This window comes from Coptis chinensis, chromosome 9, assembly GCF_015680905.1.
Source record: "Coptis chinensis isolate HL-2020 chromosome 9, ASM1568090v1, whole genome shotgun sequence".
NCBI classification, from domain to species: domain Eukaryota; kingdom Viridiplantae; phylum Streptophyta; class Magnoliopsida; order Ranunculales; family Ranunculaceae; genus Coptis; species Coptis chinensis.
In genome coordinates this window covers 76785157-76796231 of record NC_141464.1, presented here as the reverse complement: position 1 = coordinate 76796231, position 11075 = coordinate 76785157, and the positions used below count along the sequence as shown (strand labels likewise).

The 11075-nt window shown below is 35.9% G+C and overlaps 1 protein-coding gene across 1 annotated transcript; it reads right to left on the bottom strand.

Moving 5' to 3' along the window:
* Positions 1-1985: 1985 nt before the first annotated feature.
* On the bottom strand, positions 1986-3658 carry LOC147478207 (uncharacterized). Its single transcript, XM_086583152.1, has 3 exons — positions 3519-3658; positions 3248-3370; positions 1986-2354 (listed from the first exon to the last, which is right to left on the bottom strand). Exons 1-3 carry the CDS (start codon positions 3594-3596, stop codon positions 2088-2090), a joined length of 468 nt encoding a protein of 155 aa, XP_086439278.1. The 5' UTR covers positions 3597-3658; the 3' UTR covers positions 1986-2087.
* Positions 3659-11075: the final 7417 nt, after the last annotated feature.

Below are 11075 nucleotides of genomic sequence, written 5' to 3'. Positions count from 1 at the left end.
GTTCCATTATCATCCTATACTGATAAAGGATTTGCACCCACCAATGGGGATCCAGAAATACTGGAAAGTGAAAAATTTAATGAATAAAGAAGGATCAACAAGGAATGATCAACTTATTAACGAAGTGTTTGATCCTATAGTAGCAGGGTTTATCAAGGGAATACACATCAGACCACAGGATGGAAGGGCGGATGCGTTAACTTGGTGGCATGCTACTAAAGGAAAATTCTCTGTCAAATCTGCTTTTCATATGCTCAAAGCAAAAGATTGGGAGGGATGTGACTCTACTTTTCAAGCAAAAACTATTTAAAGAATTTGGAGAGCTCGTCTGGCAGCTAGGGAACAAGTTTTCATGTGGAAATTATATATGGACATATTGCCAACTGGAGAGAAGATACATAAAAGGATTAGGAATAATGACACTATATGTGGCTTTTGCTTTAGGAAAAAAGAAACTGTGGAACGCATCTTTTTTGAATGTGATTGAGCAAAAGCTTTGTGGTTTGCTTCACCACTGGGTTTACGAACAGAGGTCAACAGAGGATGGTCCATTAGAAGATGGGTGGACGAGATCATGGAATAGTGTGAAAATAAGGTCCCTAACATAGAAATTTTGGGTGTGCATGCATGCACCCTACTGCAAATTATATGGGATAACAGGAATTTGGAGAAGTTTGATAGAGGAGCAACGGATAGGGGGTCTATATTAATAGTTGCAACGATTCAATGGGAAGGAAGGCTTAAAATTTTTGACAAGGAGAATCTAAACCCTACTTCTTCTGTTAACACTACAATTAGGAATATAAATTCAAATCATATCCCACATGTTTCAACATCTACTAGTAACAATAATAATATATCTATTTTGCATTATCATATAAATAATATCGCTCATATGCTTGATTATATAAATGTTAGTTTTGACACTATTTTCAATAAAAGATCTCTATCAGGAGCTGCTGCTGCTATGGCTTTGAATGAAGAAGGAATTTTACTCGTTGTTGTAGTGAGGAGATTCACATCAAAGTTAGTAGAGGAGAGTGAACTTCTTGCAGCCGAGGTAACAGTGAAGCTAGCACAGCACTTAGGAGGAGAATATTTTTTTTTTAGGGTGACAACATCAACGTTATCAAAAATTTGAGCACCCAGGAGTCTAGCATTGTTTGGTCTTTACAAAGCATTACGAAAGCAATTATCAGAAATGCTAATAAATTTAATTTTCCATGTTTTAAATGGTTAAAAAGATGTTTTAATGGTGAGGCTTATGATCTAGCTAAATGAGTTTATAGCTCCTCTGACATGAATACTCTATCAAAATGTTGCTCAGACTTTTAGTATATCCATTTAATTCTATAATATATATAATTGCATGTTTTGTAGCAAAAAAATAAAATAAAATAAAATAAATATTATTATGCATTTTTTCAGTTATAATCAAAATTACCCTTTACCAAAAACAACACAAATTCTAAGTTTCAAGTTTCAACTCGTGCTTGTGAACCCGAAGGAATAAAGGACATTAACATTAAATTATAATTTTCCAAGTTCATATAGATTCTGATCCCACTCAGCTCAACAGAGAATCTAGCTATATAAAAGAACAAAGTTGCTGTCACTTCCAAAGTTCTGGGCCTTGTCATAGAAAATGAATTGAGACGCTATCCAGTCGGTATTGCTGTAAAATCCATCCCATCAAACTATCTAACTTGGAGCGATAATCCATCTACCCAAAGCCCGTACAGATTCGAAATGGCATCACAAGATAGATTTCTCAGCCAAAAAATTCAACCAGTCACAAAATTTAAACGTGTAATCTGCACATTTTTCCTCAGCCAATAACAAGAACATTACAAATTTGTGGTGAATAAATGCTGTTCGATCCTTTTGTGGCGTTGATTAATGTTTTCAAATACATTCTTGGCTCATGATCCACATTTCAGTATTTCACTTGAGAAATGCCCAAAGTTGTACTAAAACATGACACATAAATAAAGAGTAATTTTTATTTCCACCAAAAGGAAAGCAAAAGGAAGATTAGCTGGATTAGATTTTCTACCACTTTGTTTCCTTCTTTAAATAACAAATTCCTAATTGTTAGAGCCAGTTTTCTCCACCCCCATGTTTTCCAATACCTTATAAACAGATTGAGTTATAGAATCAACATCAAGTGTCTCATCTTCAGCTTCTATAATGGCTTCCATCTGAAAATTTTGGTTGGAGTTGATGTCGGCATGGAGCACTTCTAGTCCCATTTTCTCAAAAGCCTCTACCAGTGAAATAAGCAAATCCTGGACTTTTTCACACGTCAATCTTACCATAAAACAACTGTTCTCAAGCTTCTCAACTTTCACATCCTGTTTAATCATTTAAAATAGAAGAGTAAATTTTCTGAAGTCAAAATGCGTAACAAAAAAACAAAAGCTGCCATCCGAACATGTCCTTTTCAGTAGCCCATTCAAATCTTCTGTTGGGTCATTTTGCCCAAAAACTTCTTCGCATATAGAAGGTCAATTTTAGTTCAGGACTTCAGGTAATAAACAGGGTCAGTTTCAAGGTCAAGGAGGACGCAAAACATGTCCATCGGGCATAAATGAAACTATGAAAGGGTCCCTAGGCCCTTGCAGCATAGAAAAGCATGATGAACACTTTCAACTTGGCATGAGGACTGCCAAATAAATGAATTCCTCAATCTCATGAACGTTTAAAAACGAAAACGCGGTGGCTATCAGCTCGGGTCCAACTTTCTAGCCAAATAAAGGAATTCACTTCGTGTTATATATGCTTGGTAACCACATTTTACTCGATCATAGTAATAAAAGAAGTAACCATTTCTTCCCTATGTACACAAAAAAATTATTTGAAAAAAATAAAAGTAAAATAAAAAAAATGATCTAGACCTCAAAATGGAGCATAGCTATGAGCTTTCCACGTTAGGGTAGGAAATGGTAGCTCATGGAGTTATTGTCCATGTACAAATGTACTGATGAGGATCATCAGAATGGGCATAACCAGACTGAAAATCCCTTCAAGGGAGATGTCTTACACAAATTAATAACCAATGGAAGAATCGAAACACCTCAGTTGTCCTGCCCTATATATCCTCCTAAGTGATGATTCATAAGTCAATATTCCTTGATAATGTTAACAATAGAATTTGAAGTAAAATCGTTGTTGTGTTATGTGGTGTGTCATGTGTGTGTGAGAGTGAGAGTGAGAGTGAGAGTGAGAGAGAGAGAGATGGAGAGACCATTGTTGGCTGATGATGACCTTGTTTCACCAACTCTCCATATTCTTTGGTCATTTCCTCAACTTTGAGTTTCAACTGATTAATGTAATTGAGAGCATCGATGAGTATACCACTCTTTTTCTCCTGCAACAAAACATTTGCAACGAACAAAAACCACTTTATGATCTCTTTCATTCAGTTTTTAGCACGCACCACTTAAACCTGCCAAATAATTTGTGTCGAAGCAAAACTAATGAACAACGAATTGAATATGAAAGAAGAAGTTATTTACAGATTTGGATCTTGTGATTGCTTTTAAGATATGAAGCTTTCTGCGTAACACTTTCTCCCTTTGGACCCTGGAAACCATCTCTTTCTCTTCTCTCTCCTTTTTTTTTTTTTTTTTTTTCTTTGTTGAATCTTTGAATGAACTTTCACATGATGACCAACATGGGCTTTGTATTTATAGTTCACAAAAAAGAAGGTCTGTGTTGGATCCTTATAAATCCTGCCCACTTAACCCTATATGTTACCTTAAAATTACATAAATGTCATTGGATAATTTAGTTTATAAGTACATCCATAAACTAATTTTCCATTTGGTCTTTATTTGTTATTTGTTAATCAGTGTCTTCCAAAAAGTTTACTTGGGATAAATATGATATTATAATGTGCTCTTCATTTTCATTTTGGTTTATGGTTTTTCCACCAATTTTGCGTGGATAATTGGACCATCCGTCATTTAAAGAAAATCAATATGGATAAAAGCAAGATCAAATTAGAATTGTATAGGTCAATATTCGTGATTAAAATTTGTCGTCTTCGTAAATATATAAGACCGGTCATGCTCTCGATCAAATAACTGGATTCGATGATTAAGTTGGACCGCCATTCATAAGTTTCAATGATTTAGATAATGTATAATTATAGGAACCTAAATGGCATTTTACGAATCTTTCGAGTACTTAACAACTTGAGCTAAAACCGCTGGGTAGAAAAAATCTATAATGATTTAGACGACCATTTTAACAATTAAAAAATAATGCACGTAGAATTTACAAATTGATAATCATTTTTCAAATTTCTACAGATTTTTAAGTTGCATGTACATTTTGAACACAAAAGGCAACACACACACTTGCGTCAATTCTCAATAACTACAATCAAAGTTTGTGAAAATTGAAGCAGATCAACCACCAATGGAAAGTGAAAAAACAACTTCAAATTTTAAACCAAATCGAGTACTAGTATACGGCAATAAAAGGGTAATTTGGGGATAGCAAAATATAGCTTTAATCAAAATACGGAATCTAGGCGTGCTTGTGGAGAACAAGAGCTAAAACTAGCTAGCTAACCAAGCATGAAGAGAGAGAAAGTAATGAAAGATGACTTGGATTTGGTTGCATGCAGATAGGGAGAGAGAAGGTGGTGAGTGAGGAGGAGTCAGTGAGTGTTGAGTTTGTCAGAATGTATTCACGAGAGACTTGCTTCGTTTCTTTTTGTCACAATCGTAGTGGTGTCACATGTTGTAACAACTAAGCCTAACCAGTGTGAATTCTGGTTTTATTCTCTGTTTTTTCCTAGTTTTAGACCCACCGAAATCCCTCTCTATACTTCCTTCCAAGCGTCTCATTTGATGTTCCCTCTGACACGAAATCAAAACGTTTCTATCCAAAAAACACACTAATAAAAACTCTTTCCTGTTTTTCTCCTACAATAAAGTGCCTGGTGGTACCTTTTTAGGACCCACCTGTTCTCCCCAAATTTGGCTGATTTTTATTTTTATGATTTTTATTTTTATGTAACTAAACTCTTTATTTTTCATTACATTTCATTTTTCTCTTATATAGTTAATTAATTATATACTTATCTTACAATTTACAACAAATAACCTTAAATGAGATACTGATTTTTTTTTTTCGGTTGACACAAAAATTGACATGTTATTTGTATGTGGTATCAAATAAATAATAATTTTAACCGAAAATTAACCAAATTTGGTATCTTATGTTCTAAAATATATATGATACCAAATAAGAAGTCGACAATTAAGAACATGGGAATTAACAATGACAAATTTTAAGAAATCGACAATGAAGAACACGAGAACTATGCGCCACACATACCTCTACTAAATGAAGATCACATCCTTCGATTGGAATTCAATAAAATTATTAGAAAAGGTGGTCAACAAATTATTGACTACTAATGGTTTTGGTGCACGATCCCTTAGGCTGCATATTGACATCAAACATGTGTTAGTTATGCACAAACTTGGGAGTAAAAACATATGTAAGTTTATGTGAGAAATTATAGGAAATAAAACACATTCTACACTTCTGTTATTAAGTGAAGGGTCCTGTATTGGGAATTTGGGTACTCATCAAATTGGATTGGGCAACCCCCAAAAAAAAAGAAATTTTACAAATTTGTTATATTACAAGTTTGCCATCAAAGCCCAAGCCCAACCACCAATCCAACCGGTCTCCCCATAACGTACTTCTCGGGGAGACCTCACCACGTAGTTTGAGTGTACACTCAAGTGGTCTGCGCGTGTCGTTTGAGACAAAATTTTTGGTTTTTTGCTAAACTACATGGCGGGATCGTTTGGGGACTTTCTTGGGCGACATGTCGAGGTCGTTTGGGGACTCTCTTAGACGACATGGCGGGGTCGTTTGGGCACTCACTTGGACGACATAGCGGGTTCGTTTGGGGACTCTTTTGGGCGACATGGCGGGGTCGTTTGGGGACTCTCTTGGGCGACATGGCTGGGTCTTTTGAACGTAAAAAATTTGGATTGTTTGTCACGATGTTCATTTTAAAAATCAACTTCCACTTAATCAACCCAAACTCAAACTCAAACTCAAAAATGACTTCATCAAGCTTGGGCAAACTCGAACTCAAGTTTAATCAACCCAATCTTCTACCCAAACTCCAAAAAAATATCAAGTTTGAAATCATCAAGTTTAATCAACCCAATCTTCCACCCCAATCAAGTTTAATCAATCCAATCTTCCACCCAATCAAATTTAATCAACCTAATCAAGTTTAATCAACCCAACCAAGTTTGAGTATATACTCAAACAGGACACGACTCGAATTGGGTGAAGTCGCCAACTTCAATTTTTATTGTTGATTCACAACTCAACACTCGAAGTATGAACATGATAGAAAACTCGAAGTTTGTTTTTTTTTGTTTTTTTGTTTTTTTGTTTTTTTTTTGGGGTGTAATCTCACGAGAGAGATAATACCGGCTACAAAAGGTATAAGTTGAGGTGGGTGGTGTATTGGCCTATTGTTATTGGACTTAGTTGTCAGGTTTGGGCCAAAGGCTGCCCAATGCAATTTGATGAGTGCCTGATTAAATCACCTAAATGAAAAGAAATCCAAATAAAACTATTATATATTGGTGATCTTAGACACACTTATAAAAACACTTTCATATTCCAATTTTAAAATAAATAAATAAATTTTTTTAGACACATTTATGTTTTTAAATTATCTTTTTCTTATTAGGCGTAGCAAATACAAAACAAATTATTTGGATCTGATGAAAACTTTTTGATGCTTCAACGAATATAACCGTAGTTAAACCATATAGGGGTTTATTTCCACTATCTTGCAACCGTTAAGTTCCTCTAATTTAAACAATTTTGTTACAAACAACATATATTGCGACAATTGTGCACTACATTGGTTTAGCTGGTTAGTTTCTAAACGTGCCAGTGGATCGGAATGTCTTGTGTTCAATCTTGGAACCCCCGGTGTGTTCCAAAACAAAATTTACACTGTTTCAAAATTAGCAGCCATACTTTCGATTAATGTTACACTCCACATTATGCCAAGTAGCTAATTAGGTAATTGAGAACTTTAGCCATTTTATGATAGATAATCAATTATGAGTCCCATAATCAATTATGATCCATAAATAAAATAAAATAAAATAAAATGACATCATATGATCCACTCTACGAAATTGATATTTTAAAAAAAGATAATCTTGCAAAGAAGCAATTTGACTATAGAAGGGCGTTTGTTATGAAAGAAACACTCAGAAAGGAAAATAAGAGTGGTTCAGTTTTTTCATAGTTTTTAAAGTGTTTGTTTATCTATTGAAAATAAATTGATTTTTCCACAAGGAAACAAAATCATGGAAATGGAAAAGATTTTGTGTCCTTAGCTAACCCATGAAAATTTTGTGGAAAGAAAATGAAATAGATAACTAGGGAACAATACAATTATTCATTTCCATAATTTTTGCAAACAAACATGATTATTCCTTTCTGTAGTTTTTATTTTTCTTTTCCCAGTTTACCAAACACATACTACTTAGAACTATTCCATTTCCATTTCATTCCATAGTGGACCACCTATTTTATTTCCTTTCTTTTTTATGAGCTAAAATTTAACAAACACACCCTAAATTTGTTTGATATTTAATGGTGTTTTGGTGCACGATATTTGGCATACCAACAAGAGCAACAACAAACGTGCAACAATTATGCAATGGGATTTTCCAAATAAACACATTATTTCAACCTTACAGCTTTAGCAACTTAGCAAGTAAGACACATGGGTAATCCGTAATCACGCGAATGCACAAGGTAGTATTGTCATTCTCTGACGGACAAAGTTACAAGATTGTATTGAACTATTAATCTCCCATGAGGTCATAAGCCCAATTTTGCTGCAGACTTGGCAGCCAAGTAAGGAGCTAATTAAGTTACAAAGGAGTTTTGTTCATGTGTAATGGGAAATTCCCGCAAATTTAATTTAATAGTGGGAGGACCCTATTGCAGTCTATATTCAATTTCCTTGTATTCCATTATAGAGGTCCTGTATGTAGGATGGTTACTACACAGTGTAAGCAATACTTGTAGTTCTTACATTTTTTAATACTGCTGCCACATTTTTTTAGCGAAAAAAGAGTTTTACCAATCTTTTAATCAGAAAAGTTAATTTCATTCACAAAGTAGGAAACTCACAAATGAGTAGCCTGCTAGCAGTCCTGTCATAAAGTTGTAAAGCAAAAGCTTGGTAGTAAAATCCAAATTGGATGGAAAAAGCCAAACAAGAGACACAATGTACGCGTTCTAAGCCTAAGTCACGAGTGATGACAAGACCAGCCTGTTGTGCTCTCATTCTCTAATGCATAGACACAATCAATCGATGTAACAACCGTACACTTGCGTTTTAGCATTTTGCCAAGCTTTATACTTAAGAAACCCCCTGTTTTATTCTAAGAAGTATGTCACACAGGCTCATAGATATAGCTCTCAAGCTACATCGTGTACCTTCTTATGTAATGTGCCTCCCCAGGTATGGTAAGGAAAGGTACAAAGGTATACAGTTGCATGTAGAGGTCATTTTCATGTCTTTCTGCTTACCATTTCAATGCTTCAATGTTAGCAGGCAAGCATTTCTTACTTCTCTCCATCTCTTCAAATTTGTCTACTTGTCTTATTTGACGTTGTCTCATTTGTTGGCATGACGGGATCGATTTACCATCTGTTATTTTTCTCGACTAAACGTCCTAGACAATATGGATATTTTGGTATGTGATCACAAACTAAGAACAGTTTGAGTGTTAAGTTTGGGGGCGTTTTTAATTTGTAATTAAAAGTGAAAAATTAGACTTCATCATTTGGTGATAGTATCCAACTTCGTTATGATTTGAAAAATGACCAATTTGTTGGGGGAAAACGATACCAATTGATCTCACTAAAATAGTTTGAACATGAACATTCTAAACTCTAATTGAAAATTTTAAGTTTTCACTACAATCAACAACTACAAATCTAAGCTATAGAATTAACTATCACAAACAAACAATAACAATGTAAAGTAAAACTTACCACAATGAGACACAAGATAAAATGTGGTTCGGCCAATGATGTCTCCTTCTACAAGAGCCGATTCATTTATAAGTGTGGAAATGTATATTACAATAACTCCTTTCAAGTTTCTCCAAACTTATTAAATCTCTTTTCACTAATATTTTCTTACAAATTTTATCTCTTTGTAAGCAGGGCCGACTCTGAACTTTGAGGGGCCCAAGGCGAGTTTCTTAAAATAAGTCTATATTATTGAGAAAAAAATAACTCTTTTACACAAGGGGACATAGGCCAATGTTTGAGTGGACTGGACTGCACATAATTTGATTGGACTAAACAACCTTGAGTCATTTACATGTGGTCTAGTGGGTATAAAATTATATTTGGGGGCCCAAAATTTAACCAACAAGCTGGGGGCCCTAGGCGGCCACCTAATTGGCCTGCCCTCAGAGCCGGCCCTGTTTGTAAGGCTTTTATCTCAATTTTGTATATTTTGTATGACTTTTGGGTAACAATTCTAATTTCGTATATATAGGATTTTGAAATTTTGGTGTAAAACGAAATTCCAAATCATCTCGGTTTGTCTGTTAAAAACCGGCTCCTAACCTGCACACCTGCATGGGGGCCTCTTGACTAGGCATATTAGGGGTGTGCACCCCTTGTGTAAACTTAACTCAGAAACTTAACCGTAAGCATCGGTTTCAAACGATATGAGCGGATCGTTCAAACTCCTTAGAACCGATCCTGAGGGTCGCCCATCTTCACCTCATGAGCACCCCTTAACCAAGCAAATCCAAGGGTGTCGGCCCCTCGTTATAAACTCAACCAGATCAAGCACAATTTCATGGTGAGAGACCCCAACGCAACTAAGTCTTTGCATTTTGTTTGTGCATTTATCCATTCATTGTATTCTTGTCCATTCACACATTTGGTTGTAGATGTGCGGTTTTCGCTTGATCTAGTATTGAGCATTCATTCGTTCAATTTGTGTTGATTGCTTGTGCATTCATTCGTTTTTTGTTCGCTCGCGGGCCCTTATGCTCAATCTGGTGGAGTTATCCCTCACATGAGGAGAGAAAACCGAGAGGAGAGAAACAAGCGAATTCGCATCGCCTGAAGTCGAGGCCCAGCCAAGGATGATGAAAGCAGCGCCAGCCTTCGAGTTCCAATAACATAGAGGCGACCCAAGATTCAAAGTGGCGCACCCGCTCGGCTTCCAGTCTTCAGCGACTTCGCGCTTCAGAGTGAGCCAGCGCCCGGCATAATTTTGTTTGGGCCTTTGCTACAAGACCAGCGAAATTTGGTTTTGGAGATAAAACCAAAATCAAGGTTTTGAAAAACAGAACCCGCACAAGTCGGAAGGATTGGAATCCGGACTAAAACAAAGAGAGAACCTTTACGAGATATACAACCCTCAGAAAGAGATAAGAGTGATCTAGTAAGGTGAGAGACCGTAAGGAGAGATTGTAATCTTCCTTCCTACTTTATTAAGAACCGGCTCTTGTGGAAGTAGGCATCATTGGCGAACCACGGTAAATCTTTGTGTTGTGGTTTGCTTTTACCGCTTTACATTATTATCCATTGTTAATAGTTGTTTAGCGAAGTTGGGCATGTTAGTATAGGTAGTTTGTGATATTTGAGATTTATCCGAGTTGAAGTGTGTTCATACAAGTTATCCGTGTAGTGGGGAACCGATTGGTATTGAGTACAATCCCCAACAAGTGGTATCGAGCCTTGGTTAGAATAGCCTAGGGTGTTATCCGAATCTTGGTCAAAAGGTGTTTGACTAAATTCCCCGAGAAAGATTTGAGGTTAAATAACTTGTAGAGATGGACCATTCCGTGAACACTTTCGTATGATGAGTCCGAATAGGAAGAACTACACCATCCGAAAGCCAAGATGGAAGACTTGCTATACTACAAGGACTTGACACTTCCCATTGAGAATGAGGGAGTAAAACCGAGAAAATCACGAGGCCGAAAGTGGAAAAAGCTTGACGTAAAAGCCGATTGGGT

Excerpts from the sequence above, each read along its gene's own strand:
- LOC147478207 (XM_086583152.1), bottom strand. The coding sequence starts at position 3,596 with ATGGTTTCCAGGGTCCAAAGGGAGAAAGTGTTACGCAGAAAGCTTCAT. Across the intron at positions 3,371-3,518 it reads CAATCACAAGATCCAAATCT|GAGAAAAAGAGTGGTATACT; the intron begins GTAAATAACTTC and ends GTTTTGTTGCAG. Across the intron at positions 2,355-3,247 it reads GTCATCATCAGCCAACAATG|GATGTGAAAGTTGAGAAGCT; the intron begins GTCTCTCCATCT and ends ATGATTAAACAG.